This window comes from Pseudorasbora parva, chromosome 12 (assembly GCF_024679245.1).
Source record: "Pseudorasbora parva isolate DD20220531a chromosome 12, ASM2467924v1, whole genome shotgun sequence".
In the NCBI taxonomy this organism is placed as follows: domain Eukaryota; kingdom Metazoa; phylum Chordata; class Actinopteri; order Cypriniformes; family Gobionidae; genus Pseudorasbora; species Pseudorasbora parva.
The window spans coordinates 27,201,155-27,228,862 of NC_090183.1; the positions used below are offsets into that span (position 1 = coordinate 27,201,155).

Below are 27,708 nucleotides of genomic sequence, written 5' to 3' on the forward strand. Positions count from 1 at the left end.
AGAAATTCAGACACCATTGAGAAAGGCACCTTGAGTACACAGTGTATACACAGACAAAAAGAAAATAAAGACAATAGTATAACCTTTTACTGTAGCTTCTAGAACAATGACAAAACTGTAAACCTTCACTTGCCAAAAGAAATAAAAAGTCACATTTCTATACAAATACATCTGAAGCAAAATATCTCCTTGGTCATAACATAGCAGTACCTTTTTTTTCTTTTTTTTTCTTTTTAAGTATTATTACTTTTGAATGCATATGTTACCATGTAATTCCAGATCGGCTCTGCCAGCAGAGAGCAATCTTGATGTAAAGTAATGACACTTTGTCACAATATTTATGCGGTTGCCTACGTGAAAGTTTATCAGCGGCAACCCACCTCATGCATGTTTTCCATTTGAGAGAGCAGCCATCATTCTCAAAGGTATACGACAAAAACCAAGAAAGATATTCAATGCTATAGTCACAGTTAGGAGTTCCTCTTACAAGACAGAGGTCGTTCCAACATAGTGTAACCTGTACATTTATATATAAAAATCTATAGACACAATTCTTTGCTTTGCCAGAAATGCGTTTGACTTAAAATATTCCAACCTCGATCAAAATCCCTAATACCTTCAGAAAAGTGTTGTTGTTTTTTTCATTAGAAAATACTGTATTTTCAAAAACCGGATTCAAATGTTTTACATTCCATCCTTCTTCCAACAAAATAAAGCTTTTTATAACTCAAATTGTAAAAACGCTCCCAACATTAATATATAGTAATATGTAAATATAAACAATAAAGTGACTACAAGAGATCATATCGTGGTTCTATGTTCAAATGTAGAGGAAACCCGTTTAGACTGGCATTTCATGCCAGTTTTTTTTTTCTTGTCCGATTAACACAGTGTGGCACTAAAATTTTGAATGATTGTACAAGTCAGGTAATATAATGCCATGGTCAGGTCTGCCTCAAAGTGCCTGCTCAGCATGCCTTCGTCAAGTCAGTCGGTAGCTCTGTTGAGGACATGCGATATTGGATCTTGGTGTTGGTGATCGCGCCGTGCTTCTGCCGGAGATGTAACCGCAGCTGACTCTTGTGGCGAAAATGCAAGTTGCATTTTTCACACTGTAAAACAAATGCAAGAACAGCATTTAAACGAGGATGAATGCTTTTGCACTTTATAGTAATGATATCGCAATGTGTGTATATATATATATTACTTACATGATAGGGCTTTTCTCCCGTGTGTATCCGCAGGTGGCTTTTCAATGTCTGCAAATGGCGGAAACGAGTGCCACAGATCTCGCATGGATATGGCTTCTCTCCGGTATGAATCAGAACGTGAGCCCGGAGGTGAGCAACCTGAGCAAGAAAAGGTTATGTTATTCTTTCATATCTATTTTTCTATCTTTCTACAATTGACTGTAACACTGCAAGCACTCACCTGCACAAACCTAGCACCGCATGTCTCACACTTGTATGGCTTTTCTCCTGAGTGAATCCGTGTGTGGGTTTTGAGGTTTGCTGGTCTGTTGAACTGAGCCCCGCAGATATTGCATCTATATGGTTTCTCTCCTGCAGCGCAAATAAAAAGGAGGTTAAGCAAAACGTCGAACGTTGAAGCCAAAATTACATTTGTAGCAGCAGCTGTTTATTTTTACCGGTGTGAACTGTTTTGTGACTGGCAAGGTTTCCCTTGTAGCGGAATGCTGCTTGGCAACGGTCACATTTGTATGGCTTGTCGCTGTGGACCTGAAGCGTGTGCCGTTTCAAGGCTTCCTCCTCTGCAAACTTGGAGTCGCATTCATTACAGAAGTATGTTCCATTTTCTGTAAGGCAAAGGAGAAATGGTTTTAGGTTGGTTTTGGAAGATGCATACAGCTTCTTAGGAAACTATTTAGCGGAGTATCTCACCACAGCTGGAATCAGAGTACTCAGAGTGCATCTCAGACATCTCCTCGGCCAGACGCGAGGCAGAAGTGTTGGGACAAATCTCAGAGTGCTGTGGAGACTGGGAGCCGCAGGACGAGCATTTCAAATGGCTCATGTAAAGAGATGAGTGGCTGTCGCTGTTCCTCTGCGATCCCTCCAGAGTTCTGATGAGGAGAGTGCCACATTTTAGGTCTTTATGCAGAGGAATTCACTGTAATTTTTATAGGATATTGAATGAATTTCACACATTCCTGCTAAGAGGTAAATCCTCTGTGTGCTTTAAGAGGATTGGAATGGATGAAGAAAAAATTCAATCTGGCTTTGTGGAGGTGGTGGGTGGAGAACAGTTTCACAAAATACACACAAATCTGCAGTTCTAAACTTTACTGCATTAGGAAACAAGATCTTCTAATCTGTTTCTGTACACATAACTTTTCAGCCTTTAAAGAGTTGCAGATTTCCTTTGGGAAAAACTCACCTGTTGATGATGTTGTTCAGGCGACTGGCCTGGGGCACAGTGAAGTCTTCGCCTTGCTCGCTAATCTTTGTCGTTGCCTTCGAGTCAGGATGTTCAGCGTCAACGTGGTGAAGGAAAGCAGACAAGCCTGGCCTCGGTGGGGAGTGCATTCCAGGGTCGCGAGGATTGGTCTCCTCCTCCTTGGAGCTCTGATTGAGAACAATGAACTTGTATTTCTTCCAGTTGCGAGCTTTAGGGTCTTGTGTACCTTGAGAGGTTGGAGGTTGCGAGGCCTGTGAGAGGGCGGCGTTTTTGCTGCTGCTCGATTCTGTTGGGGAATTGGGCTGACAGTCTGATTTGAGAGGGCTCTGGGGGCTGCTCATCAAGGTTTTACGTCCATTGGAGGAAATGCCCATGGAGTAGTGTTGGTGGCTCAAAAGTTCCTCTGCCAGTGAACTCTGCTCTTTCCCAGTCTCTCTCTGCTGCTCTTGGACCAGGCTGGTGAAGCCATGTTTCCTAGAGCTCATCCCGATCGAATGAACCACACCCTCCAAGGTCTCCTGCTTCATTTCCGCATCTCTTCCCAGCTCTCTTGAGGAGTATGAGCCTGTGTGGCAAGCGGTTGAGCTCCCGACAGCAGCACTGCGGGTAAAGTCGGACAGCACGGTGTTGTTACCGTCGACCGGAGAGCAGTGTTTGTGATGGATGATGCCTCCCTTTGAGAAGTCTGAGAAAGTGTTTTTGGCGTCTGTTAGCTTGCAAAGAGGAAAGGGGAAACCTTGCATGGGAAATTGGCTGTACAGATAAGAGTTGTTGGGAGCGTTGACACCGTTAAACATGCAGACACCATAGGGTCTCCCATCTCTGAATGTTGCTGCTCGTCCAGAAACGTTATCAATCACCTCATGGGGTCTGTAACTGTGAACATCTTGAGGTAAAAGCAATGGGCTGACCAGAAAATCCTCTCTGGGAAGTTTGATGGAGGAGTCACTGCGAGGAAATATTAAGCAAATTAAAGAACTTCGGTTTTCTCTTAATTTTAAATTCCACTTAGCATTCTATATTTTTAAATACCAAGGGGTCATTTAGGAACAAAGCAAAATATACCTGGACTTTATGAATCTATGGCAGGTGTCAACAACGTGGTCCATCTGCAAGTAGATGGCAGTGTTCATGATGGCCATGATGAGGCTCTCCTTCAGTGCGAGACGTGAAGTGTACATAAACTCCAGAAGGATTGCGAAACCCTCTGGGTCAACCTTTGGGTCCAGACTGATGGCGTTCAGGTTACATTTGTGTGAATCAGTAAAGATTGAGTAGAAGAGCCCACTGTGAAGAAATTATTTAATTTTAGTCACACTTGCACACATTTCAACCATTGGCAAGCATATCACAAATACAAATAGCCTTCAAATGCACCTGCATGCCATAAGGACTGTTTTGTGTGCTCGAAACTGTTGTCTGTTGACCAGAATCGTGACATCTGTTAGGATATCTCTGCTACGCAGTCGGTTCAGGTTGAGAAGTACATCACTTGCATGACGCGTGAATTGGATGCAGCTGTCGGCTGCACAAGCCATTTTTTCGAGATCTGTTAAGAAACACAGTGAACCATGAATGATGTAATCGGTGCTCACTGAACAACAAGATAAAATCAGAAAAGTTGGGTATTATTCTAACATCACAGGAATCTTTAAAGCTTATATTAGCTGTTAAAAACTTAAAAATACAAAGGCTATGCTGTTGTTCTTTGCTTTTTTTAGGGAGGTATGTCAAAACATCTGTTAAGAATATAGCTTTAATTCTGTTATGCATCAGAAAATTTGTCAATGTGTACCTCCTCTGCTTTTCCTCTGACAAAGAAACACAAAAGGAGACGTTATGGAGAATGACAGCCTCAGTCGCCATTCACTTTGATCGTAACTTCCCCCCCCTTTTTTTTTGCATACAATGAAAGTGAATGGTGACTGAGGCTGTCATTCTGCCTGACAACTCCTTTTGTGTTCCACTGAAGTAAGCCATTAGGGTTTGGAGCAACACGAGGGTAAGTAAATGATGACAGACTTCTATCCCTTTAATCTGAAAATCAATTACATGTATAGTTCTCCGTCTCTCTCGCGCGCTCTCTCCTTCTCCGGTAGGTGGCGACAATGATGAACATATTTAGTTAGGGTACTGACATCTATCCACGTGCAGTTGTTCTGTCACGTCTGACAATCATTTTTCATCCTACCTCAAATATTTTAACTGACCACATTCATAAGAACCGTAATGAAGTTTTCACAGCTAAAAATTAACTTTAACAGACATGCATATTTATCTTAATTTGTACCAACATCACCGAAATGTGCATTTACACAAGCGTTTGCTTTCTGAAGAAAATTTCTTCTTTCCCTAAAATTTTAAAGTCTTTATGTGTGGAGGAGAATAAACTCCAATGAGTCATGGGAAAATGTCGTTAGGCTGTTTATTGCAGCACTGTGAACCGATACACTTGAACTATTGAGGAATGAGTCTAATAACATACAAAGTGGAACAGACAACAAACACAAACCAAGAATTATGTTAATACTGTAGAAGAGTTTATTTATTTTTAATAGATTAATTTGGAGACAACCCATATCTCTCCTACGTTCGTATATTGAACTAATCACCTGAGTCACATCTCGCTCCTTGATACAAATATATAGTTTCACTGGACGCCTTTAAATAGTTAGGCGAACATTTCTCACATGTTGAACATTCAGTATTGGAGATTCTGTTTCCATATGAGCCTACATAATATCAATATCCCAGACCGCGCTGTCATGTTGCCAGAGCTGTCATAATGCTCCTGTGTGAGGAGGAAAAGCACCCAGCTGACCGGGGAAGCGATCATGATTTTAAATGGATTAACTAATAAAAAATTACTCAGAGACCACAACACCCGAATATAGCATCCCTTTACAACGAGAATACAACATTGTCTTTACTAAATGTATTCTACTCCTCAACAGAAGAACTTCTGCAGCCACTCTGACCGCACGTTCTGAACTAGGCTACTTTTACTTTTATTCTCTAAGAAATCTAAAGTTTTGCGTCCACGAGATGTCACCCAGTGACCGTTTTGAAGTTCAAAGGCACTAAACGACAACGAAAACACCTGCAACTCGCATATCAAGTGATATTTGGCAATTTCACCGACATTTAGCGATCTTAAATCACTAAGAACGTATAAACAGAACGCAACAATCTCACGAACACAGAAGTGCCATCTGGCTGAGCACACTCGCTCGCTGTTGAGCTCTTAAATATCTATCGTTCTCGCTCTCCGTTTCCATCTTCATCTTAAATCTTATTTAACACGTTTACCCTATGTAACTGAACGCCAATAAATGCGCTCACTCCAGGAATAGAGCCCGATCCACAACACGCAAACAGCGCCGAGATTTATGAGCCACTTGCTCAATGCCAAACAGCCACTGTAAATAGTCGAGGTCTTATCCATATGCATCTACATATTTATATGCTAAATTTCCGACGAGAACATTAACTTTAAAACGAAACACTCAAATCATTGGCGACTAAATCAAACGTATACATTGAAAAGAAACGCATGACTAGAGAGAAACTTGTGCAGGACTGTTATGCTCGTGCTGCTACAAAGTGACAGCGACCGACAGATACAAACTTTTCTATTGCATCTCTACTGCCAAACGCTGACTGGATGAAATGTAACAATAATAATAATAAATAAAAATGATAATGACAATATCAGAGATGACGTTAATGAGTCTCTGCGCACCAGAAAAATCGTAAAAAAAAAAAAAACACACAAATGGCAAATATACCCTCAACAACTGTATGGTTAACTATTTCAGAAACCATCTCTAAGCTTATGATGTGATTTATACCAGCATTCACAGACTGAAAACACTCTATACAGCTTTTGGCACAGGACAACAAAAACATCATGAGTAAGAGCGAGCGAGCGAGAGTGCAAACTCTGGTTTCTGAGCTACTTTTAAAACGTGCGCTAAGAAAAAGAGTGAAATCGTCTGATGTCTTGGTTAACGCTTCTATCTTAGACTTTGACCACGCAGTGCACAGCCCCTAGTGTATAATCTTATCCCCCATGTGCTATTTAGTCAACTTTGTAAGCCGTCTTGTTTGGTCGTTTTGGCAAAAACGCGCACCGCGTCTACATTTTCAGCCCTCTGCCGAACGCACTATTTACGACCCCACGATTCCGCATTGAGGACTGGCAGAACACCGTGGTTCATGCAGGACAACCTGAACTGTCAAAAGCATTTTCACCAGACAGACCCACTACACAAGCACTCTGCTCTAAAAACTGCCCACAAAACACTTTCAAATCAGCCGAGATAAACATTTAAGCATAAAATCCAAATAAAACAGCCTAATGAACATGTGTGAGTAATGGCAACAGCGCGCCAGAGGAAAAGAATGTAAAAAAAATCACCTGGTAGTGCTTTCCTAGAAACTTCTTGCATCACCACTTCTAAGAACCCCAGTTCTAAGAATCAGGAGAGCTCAATTCTCGGAATTTGAGCTGACGACCATACCATTTTTAGAGGACAGGGGAGTGCGATGTTTTGCTTTAAGTTTGTATTTCTTCAGTTATTGTCAAGAATTTGATTTCATTCCATCACACTTCAATTATAAACTACAAGGATTCTATATTCGATTATTAAAATGTATATGAAAGAATCATATTTCCGTTATGATTGAGAGAAATAGTTGCGTTCAGCGTTTAATTCCTCCTTTCTAATGGACGCGTCCAGACAGAGACGGTCACGTGGCCAGAGAAAGTGGCTTACGTACGTTGTCTCTTTAGCCCAGCCTCAAAATACTCAGAACTAATTTGCTATTCCATGACATAAGCAGTGTCCATTCGTTGCCTTTCCCTGTATTAAACCCACGGCCATAACCTAGTCTATACAGAACATATCTGGATCGCTTATTCACACGGACACAGTTTGTTTGTTTATTTATTGTGTTTTTTTCTCCAGTGATATCGTTTTCCTATTATGTTACCTCTTCAAATCTGTGGACCTGCTGGCCAGTGTGCACAAGGGTTTGTTTGACCGGGATTATATATATGAACATTGAGACATTGTTCTTGAATACTGGCTTAACTAGAATGTCGTTCATTTGTTAATTTAAACTTTGATTTGAACTGTTATGTTCTTTCCGTGGTTTGTTTGGCACATGTGTATATAATCGATGCTACTGACGAACTACCCTTAGTAACGGTTATTTGGCAAATAACGTCGATAAATGCGTTTAGGTGAGACATATTTTTTTGTGCTTGTTAAAGCGTTGTTAAACCCACTACGTTTCGGAATTGTGTGGTATTAATTATTTAATTGCAGTAGGCAGCTGGCGGTGTAAAGGGGAACATTACTGCACGGGTGCGCGAGCGCTAGTCTCGTGAAGATGCCAGTGACAGCCAGGCAACAATTGACTGACAATTTATCTCATTCAACTCCGCATACTAAGCCATGTTTACGGAGCCGCGCGTTCTATAAGTACTAATTGGTGCCGCATTCTCTGCTGTAAAAGTACCGGTATCCATATCTCACGCTGAAAAGACAGCACACAACATTTTTACAAACACGTGCTGTTTAGGCCCACGAATATGTTGTCTTTGCTTAATGATACGTAATCGTGGTGAGTTCAAATGTATGTTTATGCTCCCAACTGCTAACTTAATAAGTATTATCTGAGCAAAATTTGAATACAGTTTTGTAAACTACGGTTCTGAAGTGTCGAAACTTCTATAAACTGGTATCTTGAGCAAGTCATTTGAAATTAAGCTGCAAAGACCGAAATGTCAGCGTTCACTCGTTAACCTCAGGCATCCGCCTTTGGATCACAGATTATATTTTTAAGAATGCATTTTTTTTTTTTTTGTATAGAGACAGTGCTTCAAACATGTGAATGATATTAAATATTTGAAGATATCAGCTTTATCAAGTTCTGTATATTTTGACATCCCCTTTGGTCGTTACTACTTCAAAGTTATACTCGTGTTTTTAAGTTAGTTACTGTTAATGCCATTATTTTGACATTGTTTATTCTCTTCTCTGTCTGTAAGCATAAGGAGAAGACGGCTTGTCTATTTTTCTTCAGCATTTTCTCTTCTCTTCCAACCTAACATGCGTGTCTCGCGGTTTTTCTCCTTTTTGCACTAAATGCGGACAGTCCAAACAGTCAGGCGTCGTGTTTTTCGTCCAACTGCAGAAAACACAACACAAAGTGTTTGTGTAAGCTAGCCTTTAAAAGTCTAGGACCTTCATTCAGGGACATATGTTTCTACAGTATGTCTTAGAGTACCTGATAAAAACACTACTATTATCTTATTAAAGTACCTGATGAAAAAAAAGAGAATTTCAATTGACCCATCGGATATCTGGAGAAGCGGCGAACATGATGAATGCCATACACGTCAGTTATTCAAAGTTTAACACTGGCATGGAGAGCATTATCGTCGATGTTTGTGTGAGAGATAAACACTTAATGTTCTGTTTTTAGTAGGCTACGCATTTTAACATTAGCCTATATTTTACCAAATAGCCTGTAATTTATTAGTACATGTTCTGGCTTCCAGGTGATTTATTAACGTAAGTTAAAGTGCTGAGTAATACTGTTGAACAACATGAACTTTATATGTGAATATTCCCCAGGACACTTTGTAATATAACATCGTTATTGACACTGCAATTAATTATATGAGTATGTAATAGGCTATATATAACAGACTCTAGAATGTAAGGAACTTTTCAGCTGGGTTGTACATTTTAGCTGGCTCGTAGTCTTGGAATCTGTTTTTCTCTTGACAGTTTTACATGTCAGGCCTGTTTGCAGCACAGCACAGGGAGTAGGTTTCGAGATGATGTCCTTTCATGCTGGTGTGTACATTAGAGTCATGATGAGCATTGCCTTGTTACTCTGGAAAAACTATCAAAACTAACTGCTTAGAACAAGTTAAATACTATTCAATTCTTTCCTGCTCCACATTGATTTTTTTGTTCTTGATTTTTTTTTTTTTTTTTTTTTTTTTACAAGGTGTTTAGAATAACCATATGGTGTATATTTATTGCTCTTGTGTATTGTAACGTTTTTTTAAAAACTGCTTTCCTGTAGATCCATAATGACAAAGAAAAATAAAATGTATATGCATATACATATTTCTGAATATTGATGTCAAGAATTTGATTTGCTTACTTTCTTATGTGGCATGTGTGGGCATCAATCTACTGTGAAGTGAATACAAAATCAGAAAATATGAGCTGAATAGTGATGATAAGGCGTAAGAACTTCATATTCAATGTGTCGTAAATGTCACTTCTGTAAAGCTAACTAACTAAACTACATATACTACTTTCACCTGTAAATAATCACCTGTTGTTTTAAGCTTGAGTCGTCGAGAGAAATTGATGAGGAACACCGTTTTTTTTATTATTAGTTCCTTTTCTAGGGAAATATTAGGGGAAAATGCAACAAGTAAAAGTTTCGTAGTGCATAATCATGTTGTAAAAAAAGGATGACAGGAAGAACAAATTAAGCCACTTATTAGCTGGCTCTCATAAATCTCGATTACTTCATTCACTTTGCATTTATTCTTTGGTTTGAAACGTCGACTGCTGAGTGATTGACTTTCTGACATGCTCACCTGGGTAACTTCGTTTGTGGCTCCAGCTGGGGGGAGCTGGTCCGTTCTCCCTTGAGCCGTTTATACCCTGACACAGAAGGAGCATCTGTTGGGCTGTGGAAAAAAGAAGAATTTCAGTGCACGTTTCCCCCCTAACAGAGCAAATGCTTTTGTCCGGATTTAGCTGACAGTGTCTTCCTACTTTTCTGCTGATTAATTTGTCATAAGTCAGGGGGAAAACAAAACTAGATTTAACTGGCTATGATGTCATATCACTATGCATAGAGTACTGGATATTAACTAAATAATCATTATTGTATAATTTTATTGATACACTTTGACTGTTTATGACCTCATATTTTTGTGAGTGTTTACCTGTATCTTAGGTCCACATTAATGTCGTATATATTGAAACAAAAAGGACACTCCTTATAAATTCATGCAAAAGGGCAGATAATCTATAATATATATATTTTTACTGAAAAGAAAAAAATGTACATTTATTTTTGTTACAAGGGAATGCTCTTTTTCTAAACAAAATTATGTAAACTCTAAACAAAGACTGTATATGACCTGAAGTGAAGAAGTTCAGGCTTGTATTTATTGTTCTTCCTGCTATTTATCTCCGTCTCATTCTTTCTGGGTTGCATTTGTCTTGACTCATATTTTGCGTAGTGCTAATGCAAGCAATTGATGTAATTGTGAGTGAATATTTTTTTTTTTTTTTTTTTTGTAATCTAGCTGAGTAGCAACAGTGTCAGCATTGCACTCTTTGGGGACATGAAATGGTGGAACGTCAACAGAAAAAAAAAAATCAAAAACAGCTGAACTCTTGTGACACCATAGTGTGACTCAAAGGAAAAGATCTCGCAAAGAAGTGAGATGGAGATCAAATCAAGAAAGTGAAAATGTGACAGAACCTGACAGCTTTCCTTTCTTACCCTTGGTTTGTTTCAAAACAAAGACTATAAAATGTTTTAATTCATTCTTCCATGAATCTTCACCTATTATACATAATATAACGCATATGTTATACAGCAATACTCAGAGCTCTCTCTCTCTCTCTCTCTCTCTCTCTCTCTCTCTCTCTCTCTCTCTCTCTCTCTCTCTCTCTCTCTCTCTCTCTCTCTCTCTCTCTCTCTCACATGTAAAGTTCACTAAATTTTTCTCATTAATATATAATATTCAAGCAATCTCAAAAGAATCTTGAATCTGCACTAAAATGTTTTTTTTTTACCTCATAATTGCCCTGAAAGAAGTGTCACTATTGTTGAATTGTACAAGACAGGAAAACGCGTTCCAAAAATAGTTTGCCTCTGTGCTACCTTGGCTAGTTGTACCCCGGATTGTGTGGGCTGATTTTTTAGAACAGAGGTGGAACAGACATACAAGATGGAACGCCTCTATAATTTCTTGTGAAGAGCATGCCTAGGCAGTCATAACAGAAGCATAAAGCGAAAGCATGAACATTTTTGACCTTCTCGTGAAAGCCCACAATGTAAAAATTAATTTCAACAACAACCCACATAAAATGCATTTAGTGTTGTGAAGAGGCAGAAGTCATTTACTTTCCTCAGTTTAACACTGATTGACCTACTTTGTTTTTTTGGCCTGAGGAGAAAATTGAATCAACTTAATAAATTGATTTTTCTGACCCACTAATATATTTTACCAGCTTTTGATTCAAGTGTGTTAGTTTAGAGAATATAATCGTTATAGATGGAACAGGAAGACTTCTTTCTGACCTAAAGCTGTTTTCACAATGGGTCAAATAGCAAAGCTTCATTCTATAAATACTAGCTAATGTCAAGCACTTCAGGGTACAGAAAATCACACTTTTCTTTTTTTATTTACAAATCATTATTTTCAGTAAAGTTATGTAACTTTTTTTTAAAAACAAACAAACTTTATGATGAATTATTATTCAATGTTTTAGTGAGTCAGACCACATGACATTTTACAATCTAAACTAACATTGCCTTGTTGTAAAAGTCAAATTTTCTGAAATATTAATAGACTCGCGTTCATTGGAATATTCAGAGGTCTTCTTTTATATAATTTCCTTTTGGTCGCACCATGTGACTTTGCTTCGTCGGACATGTTTTTCTTTTCTTTCATATATTAATTAGTATTAAAGCGTTATTTTTTTGTTAGAATATAATTATTTTTAAAGATTATGCCAAACTACTTCAGGTTTTCTTTTCAAGAATACAAATTTTAATGAATGTTTATTTTTATTTTTATTAAGATATCACACCATCAAATAAGCATTTGAACACAATATCAATTATTGTATGTATAAAATGCATTTTAATGTATTCATGAATAAATTAATAGATAAAATAAAAAATAAGCATGCCATTGACCCATTCATTTAGTGTATAGTTATGGAAAAAAAGATTCACCCTGAACTGAGAGAGGTAATTTGAGTTTTCTGCCAAATTATGTATGTTAGTAATTATTTTCAGCATCAGTTTTTCAGCCTTCACGTAACTGCTGGCTTCATAAAAAAAATCTCTTTCCTTAATGGAATCACACGGATATCCACCCATCTGGATCCGGCGCCCCACTAAAAACACCCCAGGTGTTCGCTAACCAACAGGGGAAAGTCTCTTAAATAGTTAAGGCCCTCCTTCACAACAACCACCGATTCAGCACTGCCAAACAACAAGCATGTTGAGCTTCAAAACAAAGAGCAGCGTCAACTTTATTTCAATCCACTGGAGGGTTGTTTAAGGCCCTCCGATGTGGTTTTGCATAACACACGGCCGTAAAAGCATCCAGGAGTTTGTAGAGAAATGTGTAATTTACCATGGCCCCCTGCAGTGCTCAACCACATGCGCATGAGATAATTACTGCAAAACCTTGGCAAACTTTTAGCCAACCAATTCCACACAAAAATAAATGACCCACTTAGAAAGTTGGATGGGGTAGGTTAGACTTGATCAATACTCTGTGGTAAATGAACGGTTAGCAGCTACTGAGCAACAGGCGCGAATGATACATTGTTGGGGTGACATCACTGGGTTGTTCCCAGGCCACTTTGTGAGTGATTTCAGTTTATGTTAGAAAAGGAAATGAGCTAGTGATGACAGATCACCAATACTTATTCTTCAATATTAGATACTTTTATCACTCTTCCAGTGTCTGTTTGAACAGTAATCAGCGTCACTAGCAGTAACCGTTTGTTCTGCTTCAACTTTTAGTTACAAGTTGTAAAACAACTGTCTGATGATGCTGAGTAAGCACGATGTGCTGCCCATTAACATTAGCCTGAGTGCCGGAAACTGCCCCACAGTCTTTTCTACATGAGCGGCAAATTTTTACCCCCATCTGATAGCAACTTTTTTGTTTTTTCATTTTTTTTGCCAGCTTCAGCCTTCATTGTCAGCGAAGTCTTGAGCCAACCGTGTTCATCAGAGGAATGATGCAACGGAGCTGTAACGCGGTGCGGATCTGCTGTTAGCAAGTGCACTGAGGTCCTTTTAGTTCTTTAATATGAAAAGACTGCTTTTAGGTTGTGAATAAAATTCTAAAGGAAGCCTTTTCTTTTCTAAATTTCCATAGAGAATAGAAAACATGTCTCATGGATAACTTCTTTTTTAAGATCAGCAATTTAATGCTTAGTTCTTATTGGTATCACACTTTACTTTCTAACACATTATTTTACACATTACTATGCACACATACATAAAAAACATGTATGTGTATATGTGTGTGTGTGTGTGTGTGTGTACACTGATCATATATATATATATATATATATATATATATACATACATGCACATGAAGTTTAATAGTAGTAGGGTAGAAGCAGGGTTTAATATGGAGTTGGCCCACCCTTTGCAGCTATAACTGCTTTAACTCTTCTAGGAAGGCTTTTCACAAGGTTTCACAAGGTGTGTCTATTGGAATCTTTTACCATTCTTCTGGAAGTGCATTTGGTCAGGCACTGATGTTGGACGAGAAGGCCTGGCTCACAGTCTCCACTCTAATTCATCCCAAATGTGTTCTATTGGGCTGAGGTCAGGTCTCAGGCCAGTCAAGTTCCTCCACATCAAACTTGCTTGATCCGGCACCCCAGAGAAAACTATATATATATATATAGTATGTGTATGTCTGTGTATGTTAGAGAGACATTTGAAACACTGTCGCATCATGATATGCTGAAAATTGTGAGTTTACAGTCATGATATTAATGTAAAGTGTGATTAAAATATAGTATCTCTTTGTATGAATGTGCTGTTGCACAATCATTTAATGCCTTTTGCACTATGATCAATAATGCAAGAAATGATTTGGGTATATTTTACTATTATTGGATGTATGTTAGTATGCTAACAGTCTGCCCTTATTTTCATACATTTATATAATCCACATTGTATAAATTTATATAATCTGTAAACCAAGCTCTTAGTTGACTGTACTGAAAGAAGAGTGGCAGATTCTTGTCTGTGATGAAAGAAACCCTAAAGTGTCGGTACTGTTATCACTCACTCTTGTATCTGTTTGACTTTATGCTTGGCAAAGCCAGGAGAACCGCACTGGTCTCCATACGATGTAAATATGGTCTATTTGCAGTTATTTGATAACATCTCTCCAAATAATCTAAGAACAAGCCACTATCACAATGGTTGATTACAAATCAGGTGAACTTATACTTGACTGACATATTCAAACAGATACTGAAAAAGAGTGTGAGATTTAAACTTTATTGTATTAGTGACCTTTTATCACCAGGTCCATTGACATCTACAAATTATCAAATAAAATAAAACAGTAAATTTGTTTAAAGCGTCAAAGCCTATAATTCAAGTACACTCTCTGATACAAACCTCAATCTTTTTATAAGCTCATTTAGTTGCCCTTGAGAATGTTGTACTGGAGATTATGATGAACCTCATCCTCACATGATGGATGTCTAGATGTTGCAGGCTAAAAACCGAGTCGTTTGCTATTCTTTAACATTTGAGCAAGACACCACCAGAAGAAACAAAGCTGATATGTATTTAACGCCTACAGCGCTTCATACTCAACTTCTTAACTGCGGTGAGAAAACCAGCCTCTCTGTGGTCTGATCTGATGTTTCGACTAGCTTACATCCCACGTCGAATTTACCATTCACATTCTTATAGTTTATGAGAAGTTGGCACAATTGCTATTTTTGTTATATTCAAAGACATTAATAAGTATATAAGTCTTATTTAGTAAATTAGTTTCAGGCACCAGATGCAAACGCTGACATGTATGAGGCAGATCAGATTTAGACTTGGAGGCGTGGGCCATGTCGTCTCGAGGTTTTGCATGTGAGCTGATCAGCACAGGATGTCACAGCCCAAACATCAGTAGGCGGGGTGGGGAGGGGGGTGAAGAATGGTGGAGGTACTGCCGCTTTGCCTACCTCAGTAACATTACAGATGTGTGGGTATGCAGTCTGTAAGGAAGGCCTGGCATGGGGGGTTGGGGGATGGGTGAAGGCTCACAGCTGCCACACTGACGGCAAAATCATCCTCGACCAACTTGCTGAAGATGCTCGTCATGCTATAACAGTTTTAGTTATTGATTCGTCACTGTAATCGCCATTCATTTGAGATTTATACAGTAAAAAGAGGTTATCTTGTGCGTTTTAATTAAATGCATTCATTTAAATGCTACCACATCAAGCATCTTTTAACATTTTTTCAAGAAATAATGTTCTATACAAAGGGGAACTATTTGTTTTCCTCTAGTTGCTGCCTTATTTGCAAACCTAAAACTTTGTCTATAATATTGAAACAAATTTAAATGACATTTGTAGCACTACATGAGGTGAAAAAGAGAACGAACACATCAGAATAAGCAGTGTAACAACAATGCTTTTTAAAGATAATAAAGCATTCGATTCTTCCTTTTCAGTTAAAAAAGCTGGGGTGTCGCAGTGTGACGGTGGGATTCGCTTCCTGAAAAAAAGTATCATCTTCTCGCGCATCTTCTCTTTCCACAGATTTGAAAGATGGCTTTTTTTAAGGAACAAATTCATCTACAAAAGCAGCTGAAAGCAGCAGCAGTCCTCATGGAAATTAGCACGGTCACATGGGGAAAGATCTTTTAGTGACTCAGAGACAGTGGCAGGAAACTGCATCACACCTTGGAGGGCTAACAGTGTTTTCGAGTTTAAGTTTATGAGGTTAGCCTGCCAAAACTCAAGTGGAAATGTTTCATATTAGTGTAGAGTAGTTTTTAGTTTTCTTCGAATGGTTGGTGACAAATAAAGCATGTTATAGCACAGGATGTTAGTGCGTGTTTCTACATGAGTAAACAGGGTGTCTTTACAGTGTTTACACATATTCTTCTTCAGGAAAAGGGTTTAGTCACCTGCATCACCATACACCCTGAAATAATGTTGCCGTGATGCCGTCAAATGTTTCGGTTGCACTAAATATTCTTTCACACTTTTGCATTCACTGGCTCTATTTAGAAAATAAACTGGTAAAGAAAACAACTGGAAAAAGTCTAAACGGGGCCAGTACGCATCTAGTTTGGGCCATTTAGAGATATATAGCAGCCTAAAAGCAAGATGGGGTGAAGGAAGGAGAAGCTGATGAGGAGCCAGAAAGAAAAAAAGGGGGCGAGCACAAGAATGAGAGAAAGAATTCAGTGTTTTGGAATTTTTCTGTTTTTCCCCTCAAGTACAGGATGTTTTCTGAGTCTTGCGCCACCTGGTGGATTGCAAAAAAGAGTGAAAACAAGACCTCTGACATGTCACTTGGTGTAAGTTATGCAGCCATTCTGTATTTGTATAGTGTTCACTTTGTAGGTTAAGACTGAGCCATTCTTCAGAACGTCTGCTTCGTCCTCCAATTACAAACATCACATAGATCACGTTCAACCTTTGAAGCCTCCGTTTGAAGCAATAACAATGACTCATAGCTTTCTCATTTCTTGTTGTGCTTCAGAGAACACTGAGCGGACTAGAAGGCAGGGTACCAAAATGTGAAAATCTGTGACTCCCTTTTTCATAACCCCTCCCCTTTGGCACCCTCTAAACCTATCATGAACTGGTTTTCGAAAACAGCCCATTTGTTGTTGTCATTGTCTTAAAGTGTCAAGGGAGCTGGATGATCATTATCAGAGAAATACTGTGCTCTTTAGCATTCAGATGCGCAATCCGAATGCCACAAACAGATGCTTTAAGATGCACTTATGTTTTTGTTGCCTTTAAAAATATATTATGTATTTCTGAAGGCTTACATGTCATGTGTTTGAAGGTTATGTATTCTCACTCCTCCAGATTTAATTAGGCGTTAATCTCTGGGAGAAGATGTCTCGAATCCATTCATTTTAATGTGTGCTATTTCCTTCCTTCCTTGCTTCCACACCTTGCCTTAAATTGTGGCGCAAGACTAATTTCTCAAACGGCCTAATCCCTTTAAGAATCACGCTTGCGATATCATGCTCTCTTGTGGAATTGGGATTTGGAGAAATATGTTGGACCACATTTTTATGCCAAAGAAAAGTGCTTCTTATCGTCTGGAGTAAATGGGACTTGGAATAAAAATGCTACATGGTTTTTCAAGCTCATCCAGAGGAGTTACTGGAGATCTCAATTATGCGCCATTTAAGTAGCAACTTTGTCTGATGTTTCTCTTAAAATAAAAAGAGTCACAGCTTAGACAACTTTTGCATACTACAGCCCGTGGTTATAACACATGCCTGGTCTCACAGACAAGGTTTAAACTAGTCCCAGACTAAAATGCATATTTGAGCTGTTTTAAATAAAGGGGGGGTGAAACACTCAGTTTCAGTCAGTGTCATGTCAATCTTGAGTACCCATAGAGTAGCATTGCATCCTGCATATCTCCGAAAAGTCTTTATTTTTTTAATAATTATATAAGAAAGATGCGCTGTTCCGAGTCTTTCCGAAAAAAGCCGAGCGGGTGGGGGCGTATCGTGTGAGCGGAGCTAAATAATGACGTGTGCTCGCTGCTGCTATTGTGTTGAGTCGAGTGCGTCGTAAAGCTGTGTCAACAGCGGGAAAAAAACTTTATTCAAAATAAAAATATGGCTTTTAATCAGATACAGCCATACATCTATGATCCGGAATCAGACCCAGAGGCTGCAGTTGAACAGGAGCAGCAGCAAAAACGACTAGAGCAGGACGTCTCTATGTGGTACAAGTTATACACTAACTATATAATATGCTTAGCGGCTTGTGTTATTTACATATTTATACTTGAATTATATCGTCGTATTTTTGTCTTTGAAGGTGTACATGTGGGAAGTGCAGTTGTGCACGTGTGTTTGTGTGTTTACGCGTGGTTTGTGTAGACAGTAAGCGGACTAAAAAAAACACAGACATTTGAAGCAGTCTCACTCACCCTTCTAACGTTGGGACTGCTCCATCATTCAGCATTAGGCGATTGGGAAAATCCGGCGTCGAGCTGGGCCTTGTTTATGAAACAGTCGGCACTGAAATGCAGCGAACAGATATAAACATTCGCGCAACTCAGTTGCTGATCCGGAAAAGCAAATTACATCCACTGTTGCCTTAACGCGGGGGTTTTTAGCGAATCTGTGCAGGACTGTCTTGGTCTGGCAACCAAAAACGCACTTTTTTGGTGACATTGTTATGTGCACATCACCTGTCCAGCATCCTACAAGCCAGCGCTTTGATGGGCGTAGCCTGTTACTTTAGCTCTCTCCCTCTCTCTCTCCCCCTCTCTCTCTCTCACGCGCTTCCGGTAGAATTGTCCGTAAGGCCCATACAAGGAAATTCCGCCCCCATTAACGTCAAAGGGGACGCATGATCTCAAAAAACTTGCCGAAACTTATGACTAACCGGAAGTAGTATTTTTGACAAAGAAATACTCCCATCAAACGTCCACCTTAACTTTTGAAACTTTGTCTATGTTTAGTATGGGAATCCAAGTCTTTAACAGTGTAAAAAGATCAGTATGCATGAAACAGCATTTCACCCCCCTTTAAATAAAAGAATCTTGCACTGACATATCTTAAAATATGTCACTGCCATTGCTTTGACTAAGGATGCTGTAATGTAACTATAATGTTTTTTTTCTTCTAAGGCACATTTATAAAAGCAACTTAAATGCCATAATTGAACTAAGGCCTAATCCTGGTTTAATCTATTCCCTGTCTGTGAAACCAGGCCTTGCTGTATAAGGAAAGAAAATGTTGTCTTGAAAAATCTGATAAGAACTCATTCTGAAACCTCTGACTTTCGATGAGATTGAGATACAGTAACTAAGTACATTTACTTAAGTACTATACTTAAATACACTTTTTGAGTATCTGTACATTACTAGAGTATAATTTTTTTCTGGAAACGTATGACTTTTACTTCGCTACATTTGAAAGACAAATGTCGTACTTTTTCTCCACTACATTTCTATCAAGGTCAAAAGTCGTTTCTGTAGCAGCTCTGAAAGTCGGTGGATGATTTTTTCCTTCTTTTAAAGGTTTTGTTGTTGTTGTTGCAGACAGTCTATCAGGAATCACTCTTATATGGTCATATACATTTCCCTAACTTTTTTTGAACACTGATCAGTTCATAGCAAAATGGAAGAAGACGGTGCTTAGGCACAAGTGTGTGCACCCTTAGCCATACTTTGAACGTATGTTTCAGTTAAAAAATCAAGATTAGTTTAGTTAGCATACACTTGGTGCATGTCTTATAAAGTATTAACAATATAAACGTCTGGGAGAAAGAGTAGAGTAGAGTTGGGAGAATATCAGTTGTGTATCAGTGTATTGGATCCGTGCATTCAACCTTAAAGTGACAGCAGCTTCTTAAAGAGCTTTGTAACTTATATACAAGTATTTAAATTAGTTTAAGTTAGTCGTATGCTAGTATGTCGGATGGAGCATCACTGAATGGCTTAAACCATGACAGTGTGCATTTATACAACAATAATAAAATAATGCATTGGCATAAAGGAAATTTACTTTTGATACTTAAGTACTTTTGAAAACAAATACTTCTGTACGTTTACTTAAGTAAAAATCTGTTTTTACAACTTTCACTTGTAACAGAGTAATATTTGACCAGTAGTACTTTTACTTTTACTCAAGTAATAGAGTTGTATACTTTGTCCACCTTTAAGGGATATTATTCATGAATTTTCTTTCCTATTACAGCTATTTTGAAGGTGCATGCTCAAATTGGTCATAATAATACTGAATTCCCTGCTGTATTATACTGTATATTGTGTTTTTGTTTCAACATATATACGTACAGTACATATATTTGCATAGTTACCTTAATCAATTTCAGTAATTCTAGAATAAGTAGCTTGCAGAGTGTAGTGTCTTATATAGTGTAATTTAAATCTTTTAACATGCATTCATTCATCTATCAATTCAAATCTCCAGCCATTGCCTGCCTGTAACTGCACCAAATCTCTTTACTTTACGTCACCAGAGATTACTGGTGGTTAAAGTGAAGACTTTGGTTTACTCAAACATTTCTTAAATCACAGAAGTCAGGATATCAGGAAATCCAATCTGTCCGAAATGCCTCAGTGGAATATCCATTAGGCCTGTGGAGGGGTGTGGTTCTGTGCTGCCTATTTTTGGCTCTCTCCCTCTATCCATCAGAGGGAGCAAATGGAGTGTAATCCATGATAACATGGATGCAGGGGCTTTTGGCGTGGATGAAAGCAATTCCGCCCAGTCCCAGAAATCAGCCCCTCTAAAACCTGATTTTATTTGGCTGGTCTCCAACTTTGACCAATTCTTAAAACCCAAGAGGTAGATAAACATGCATTTCTGGAAATGTTTAATAACATATCAATTTACATGGGATTTGGGGGTAGGATTTGCAGAAGTATATTTTGTTGGGTGAGTTACAAAATCCCTGCAAAAATACATATTTGAAAATGTATTCCTAAGTGTGGTCAATTGTAAAATTTATGGCGGATTATTTTTCGTGCGTCAAAATTTTAAGCAGACTTGAACTGTAAAAATGATCAGTCCATTGTTGATGCAGATTATTATTATTATTGTAAAAGGGTATCACTTTCGTAAGACACATGATCAGAGTTTAGATGTGAAACTGAGGGCACGCATTCTCTGTTGCCAGGTAACTCGCATATCTCTTCTGGAACAAGTTCTAATACCAGCTTTCTGGTAATATGGTAGTATTGCGTATTTCATTTACAACCGTATGAAGAAATTCAATATTAGACATGTTGACTGAGAAGTTTCAAAGCACCTAGCTCATTTATGACCATGTTAGAGAAGATCTAGAAAACTTGTTTTTGGTTCAGATTTCTCTAATTGTGGGTTAAACATTAGTGCACTGCTCTTAAATCCTCTGAAAAAATGTTATCTTCACAATATAAGAGTGGCTTTACGAAACTCTAGTCATGTTAGTGATCTGAGCTTTGGGGGAGTTAGGGTAGAATGAACATATTGTTCTTCCGTTTTAGAGCAACTACTGGAGGTCCAGATGGCATTAACATATGTATTTTGTTTTGCCAGCTTTCAGATTGCATATGAAACCAGCCACCCATCAACACTCACTCACGCTGGATATGACTCCAGCTCCCTTAAACTGCACTGCTAATGTTTACAGCAAACAGATCAGCCAGAGTCAATGTCACGTCAGTGAAGCTGCGCTCTTTCTGCATGTTTGCTTCTGTGTCGAGAACAGATGAGTGGTGTTGGTCATGATTTATGAGGGATATAAATGCAAATAAACCAAATTAGCCCAAATGGTGATTTGTAGAGCATAGCTAATAGCGATTCCCAAGGGACCCATATATTTATATATCTGTAAGTATTATATTAGTGACAATTTTTTACAGGTAACATAGTTACGCCAGTAGGTGACGGCGACAAGGGACGTTTTTTAAAGAGTCAGTCATTTGAATCATGTACTCAACCATTTCATTTAGCAATATTGTGTCTAAAATGTAAGTTACTTAATATTGCAACTTAAAAATCCTGCCTATTTCAACTTAACTTAATGGATTAGTTCACTTTAAAATTAAAATTATCCCATGAGTTACTCCCCTCAAGACATGACTTTCTTCTTTGTGATGAACACTGAATAGGACTTATTCTAATAAATATCAAGTCAAGTCAACTTTATTTATATAGCGCTTTTACAATGACGATTGATTGTTTCAAAGCAGCCTCACAGTGTTCAACAGGAAAATATTGCAACAAAATTTGATTCGGCTGTACAGTCGTCCTGGAGAAAATGATGTCATCAGCTCATTTTAATTCATCATATAGTGTCCATGTGGGCAGATCAGTAATATAGTTGATACAGTTAATTTAGGAAATAATTTTATTTGGATATTTAGCTGAAAACTTGTGGCAAGGAACCAGTGGAAAGGAACCAAAACTTCATCTGGGCATGATGGAGAAAAATAAACCTTGGAAAAAACCAGGCTCAGTCGGGGTGCCAGTTCTTCACTGGCCTTTTAACAAACAGTGTATGATTATTATTTTGAAGTGTAACTCCTCTCGCAGTTAAAAAGGCTAATGCTACATCCAACATCATACATCGCGCCGGTTACCAGCTTTTTTCGTAAGTTGAATAGTGAAGGTAGTCTGGAAGAAGCTAGATATTTTACTTTATATAAAGTTTTAAATGTGGATATTTTTCTCAGAAAACCAATCGATTCGCTTCATAAGGCCTTTATTAACCGTGTTAGCTGTATGGAGCACGTTTATTATGGATGGGTGTGTTTTTTTTGTTTGTTTGTTTGTTTTTGAGCTTCAAACTCATGAGCCCTGTTCATTTTTTATAAAGCTTGTAAGCATCAGGATATTTATTAATATAACTCCGACTGTGTTCATCAGAAAGATGTCTTGAGGGTGAGTGAATCATGAGGTCATTTTCATTTTAAAGTGAACTAATCTTTTAAGTTAAGTTGCTGCCTTAAATTTTTAAGTACAATCAACTGTTTGGTTTGTTAAATTATATTTAACTTTTTTTTTAAATTAAAATATAAATATTATATAAATATAAAGTTAAAATATTTGATGGGTTAAAATACGGTAACACTTTACAATAAGGGTGCACTAATATGCATTAATTAATGCACAGATAATCATGAGTTAATGTATTATTAATGGTGAACTATCCCATTTATTAATGATGAATGCATCCGCAACTAATAAAGATTCTACATGATTGATATTCCTTAATAATATATTATATTAACTAATAATGTAAATTAATGTGTTAATTACCACAACGGGTTAAAGCCATGTATTTCAACTTCCAGTTGTCAGCTTTAATTAAACATTAGCTAATGATTTATAAAGGTATCATTATTTTATGACTTTACTTGTTGAGGCACATGACTATTAACTTAATTAGTAAATAGTCATGTGCCCCAACAAGTAAAGTCATAACATAATGATACCTTTATAAATCATTAGCTAATGTTTAATTAAAGCTGACAACTGGAAGTTGAAATACATGGCTTTAACCCGTTGTGGTAATTAACACATTAATTTACATTACTAGTTAATATGTTATTAAGGAATTAATACATTATGGCACATTTAACTAATAACAATTTAATGATTACTTAATCTATTAATCATGTAGAATCTTCATTAGTTGCTGATGCAGTAATCATTAATAAATGGGATAGTTCACCATTAGTAATACATTAACTCATGATTATCTGTGCATTAGTTAAGCATGAATAAATGCATATTAGTGCACCTGTATTGTAAAGTGTTACCAAAATACTTTTATAAAATTGCTATGACTATCTCTCTCTCTCTCTCTCTCTCTCTCTCTCTCTCTCTCTCTCTCTCTCTCTCTCTCTCTCTCTCTCTCTCTCTCTCTCTCACTCTCACTCACACACACACACACACACACACACACACACATTTTTTTTTCTTGTTTACTGAACTGTTGTTTAAAAGCAAAAATAAATTCTATAAGGATGTTGTCCCTGACCAGGAAAATTATGTCTGACACTTCTCATATTCTGAATGAGGAAAATCAACTTATATTATATATATATATTAAATATAATTTAATTGAACCTTAAATAATTTTTATTAAATGTAAATACATGTTTCAGAATGTTCAAAGAATATTCAAAAGTAACATTCCCATAATGTTTGCAAAAAGGCATTCCATGGGGACATTCAAAAATAAATTTTTCTTAACTTAATATGAAAATGAGCTACACATTCTTGTATTCTTGCCTATGCATGCCTGGATCACAGTTGTGCTGATATATGGCCATAATGCACTGTGATTTTTGCATAAAAAGCGTATACCTAAAATCAAACGCATGTCACTTTGGTCTCTGCCTGCTTCTGACATCAAGAGCGACGTGGATAGTGTATCTAAATACAGAAACAGAAATAAAGGCATGTACGGAAACCAAGGCTAAAGTGAGTCAGAAAAAGTATTTTCAGAGTAACCTTGATATCACCAACAAAACAGTGAATATCCAACATAGAAAATTCAAATCAATGTCAGGTCAGTGCTATTTGTCCCATGAGCAGTTGCTTGTGCATTTGATCAACTCACTGGGACATCTCTTCCAGCTACGAATTTGAGAATTTATTGTTCACAAAATAATTAACATTTGAGGTTATATGAAGTACATGGACTAACATCACACACCCCTAGGGGGCTTTGGTGAATGAAAATAATAAAAAGGGATCATCATATATGGCTGTCTGTGGTATATGAAACCCCTGTCAGTTATGAGATCTCAATATGTGTGGCAACTTATCTGTAAAACAGTCACAACGACACCAAATTCTCACTATTTGAATTAATTACTTTTAGTGAAGTAGTTGTCCTACAATCATTAGTATAAAATTGTGAGGCTCCAACACTTATTATTTGCTGTTGCTGTAACCTTTTGACTAATCAGAAATGACAGAGTTCAGAGGACTTAAATCCCACCACGTAAACTCAGCACACCGTAACACCGAGTGCACAGAGAGCCGTCTTCAGCTGGAAAAGTCCTTTAGGAAGTCTTTATGAACGTGAAGCTGCAGTCTATGTTGAAGCAGTGTTTCTGATGTGAGCGCATGAGTGGAAAATGAGCTTTAACTAAGCTTGTAAACATGACCATCTCCTCCATGGCTTTTAATCAGCTTCGGGTCCCACTCCAGAGAACTAAATGAGATCTTTGAGGCTTGAGTAGTGCGCACATACAGACACACTGTACATTAGTAAGTGCATCTTTAGCGCTGTTGTGTTCGTGTCTCTCTAGAGCCACGAATAGTTTTACACACAGCGTGAGAGCTGATCATTTTACGGCTATTTTTATCATTATGTAGAAACATCCTATGCTTGTGTTTTAATGTACAACCATGTTGTTTTAAGTTCACGATGCAAAGCACTTGCATAATAACCTATGCACACAGCTTCCTGGTGTGAATTATGCTTATGGAACACTATGCAGATGCTGTTGTTATGCAGCTGTAGAAATGTGTGCACATGCTCACTATCTGTCTGATTCATTTGATTAGTTCTGCTAGAACAATCAGCTTTAACATCATTTACAGATTAAGTAAGCTTGTGCATGTACTGAATATATATATATTCAGTTCAAATATTTGCTCGACAGCTAAAATAGAATGTTTTTTTTCTTCCTCCCACACTTACCTGTGACTTTTGCTGTCATGTTGCAGGAACTTGAGACACCTCCACTCTTGATTCATGAGCTGTTATTATTACAGACACCAAATAATTTTTCCAACAGTTATTGCATTATCTTTTCTCTAGGCAAATTCATGGACACCCAGGTCTTGTGTGTTTTGATTTGTTAACTTATCACAGTAAGTAATGTTGTGAAATTTGCCTAAGCCCACTTGTTATAAAGTACACTTGGCAGAAAATATGTAAGGGGAGGGAGCTCCTTTTTAAAATGATGTCAAATACTTATGAATTACATCAGAATGAATAAATAAGAGGGTCAAGCATTTTCTGTTGAGACTGTTTGAGCAAATGCCAAGAAGGGAGAACACTCAACCTAAGATTAAGAGAGGGTGCCGAGTCCAAACAGCTTCAGGCACTTTCTTTGTGTTCTCCGCTTCTCTCTCCTCTCTGGTGCCTGCTCATTTTGCGCACACATTTTACATTCTTATCATATTAAAAATTCATTTTATCTTGAGTAATGGGGCGAGCTCCGGCTTTTTCCGGTGAGTTTTCCAGAGCGTACATTTCAGGGACTTCTCTTTAAAGGGATAGTTCACCATAAAATAAAAAGACTCACCCTTGTGTCATTTCAAACCTGTATGACGTTTGGAACACAAAAGGAAATATTTTGAAAAATGTCTCTGGTTCACTTCAACCAATTAACTGTCATTGCACATGCAAAAAACAGTTCTTCAGAATGTTTTCTTTTGGGTTTTACTGGAAGAAAAAAAAGAAATTCAATCACAATCAATGTGTCAGTTGTTTTAAGTGTTGTGTGAACTATCCTTTTAAGGTTAAACTAGCAGTCATGAATTGCACCAGAGTGAGCAGATAGTTGCAGCTGAAAGTTATTAATCTGTGACCAGGTATGTGGCTTTACAACTAACTCTACAAAAAGAGTTATAAAACAAAATCAAACACCAAAAAAGCAAACTTTCACCTGTAACTATGATGATTTTGGACCCTGACCTCTCCTAGTGTTTCAGTGTTGGTTTACTGAGCGTGTCAAATAAGGAAATTGCTCTGCTGGCATCTCTTTCGTTTTCTTCCCAGTTAATGCGTTTGCTTTTTTATTAATTTCCTTTGGACTACTTTACTGCAACCCCAGCAGAAAAAAAAGAAACCCAGAGCTGCTTGGGTGTGTGAGGTCATGGAGGAGGGCAAGAAACAAGGTAGTAGAACAGAAAATTCTCACCGTGTTTCTGCTGCATGGAGTGGGGCATGCTGGGAGATGAGGGATTACTCAGCGGCAGCGAGGAACCCCCAGCTTCACCACGTCTCAATCTCTGGAGCAGGAAGTGGGATGCCTCTGGTCAGTCCTGAAGTTGCCAATGGGAGGCGGAAGTCTCTTTTTTTTTTAACAGTCAAAGATCTAAAAATGTCGGTGATGCCTTGAGGGAAGCGGAGGACATCCGGAATTCAACGAGAGAGAAGAAAGTGGAGCAGATTGTGACAGCTCTTCAGCGGGACACGAGGATCGGCAGCAACGGAGCTGGGATTGCCAGGAAAGCTGGCACGAGGGAGAGAGGCTCAGAGCTGAGCGTACACGCTGGCAGATGCTGAAGATGCCAGGCTGGATTGAGGTGGCTAAATAGGTGCTGATTCCCGCCGTCTCTTCTTCCGTCTTGCAGGCAGTCGGCGACCCCCAGAATATACCGGCGAGCGGAAGCTGTCCCTTGTTGGATGCGTTTGCAAGTGAGTGTGCGGAGGAGGATCGGCGTAGCAGAGATCTAAAGCGAGTCGACTGAGCGTGCTCGGCGTTACAGAAGAGGTCCACAGGGCATCGGTGGCACTCTAAGCTGATAGGCCAACAGTGATCTAGCGTGCATTGTTTGGTGTGCTTACTTGGTCCACTTTCCTTGAATGCTAAATTGATGGGGCGTGCTCCTTTTTTACATTTTTTTTTTTTTTTTTGATGTGGAGGGGGGAACCCTACAGATTAAGTTATCCTTGTTGTAATCCCTGTCCCCTTTGCTCTCTTCTCTCTCTCTCTCTCTCTCTCTCTCTCTCTCTCTCTCTCTCTCTCTCTCTCTCTCTC

At 38.2% G+C, this 27,708-nt stretch overlaps 2 protein-coding genes across 4 annotated transcripts in view; one reads left to right on the forward strand and one right to left on the reverse strand.

The window, feature by feature from the left end:
• Positions 1–27,708, forward strand: part of lpp (LIM domain containing preferred translocation partner in lipoma) — a 291,537-nt gene that overhangs the window by 2,968 nt on the left and 260,861 nt on the right. For both annotated transcript variants that reach the window (XM_067459632.1, XM_067459633.1), the window contains exon 5: positions 1,245–1,340. The gene's annotated coding sequence lies outside the window, so the exon portion shown is untranslated. The remainder of the gene's footprint in view (positions 1–1,244; positions 1,341–27,708) is intronic.
• bcl6aa (BCL6A transcription repressor a) lies at positions 70–27,523 on the reverse strand. 2 transcript variants are annotated; one of them, XM_067459630.1, is made up of 10 exons: positions 26,866–27,523; positions 10,055–10,147; positions 3,796–3,967; positions 3,484–3,705; positions 2,398–3,366; positions 1,902–2,083; positions 1,649–1,816; positions 1,432–1,562; positions 1,212–1,349; positions 70–1,112 (listed from the first exon to the last, which is right to left on the reverse strand). In XM_067459630.1, the coding sequence occupies exons 1-10, from the start codon at positions 26,891–26,893 to the stop codon at positions 969–971; spliced, it is 2,247 nt and encodes a 748-aa protein (XP_067315731.1). In that variant the 5' UTR covers positions 26,894–27,523; the 3' UTR covers positions 70–968. The 2 variants fall into 2 exon arrangements, with proteins under 2 accessions (XP_067315731.1, XP_067315732.1); XM_067459631.1 differs by lacking the exons at positions 10,055–10,147; positions 26,866–27,523 and adding an exon at positions 6,839–6,991.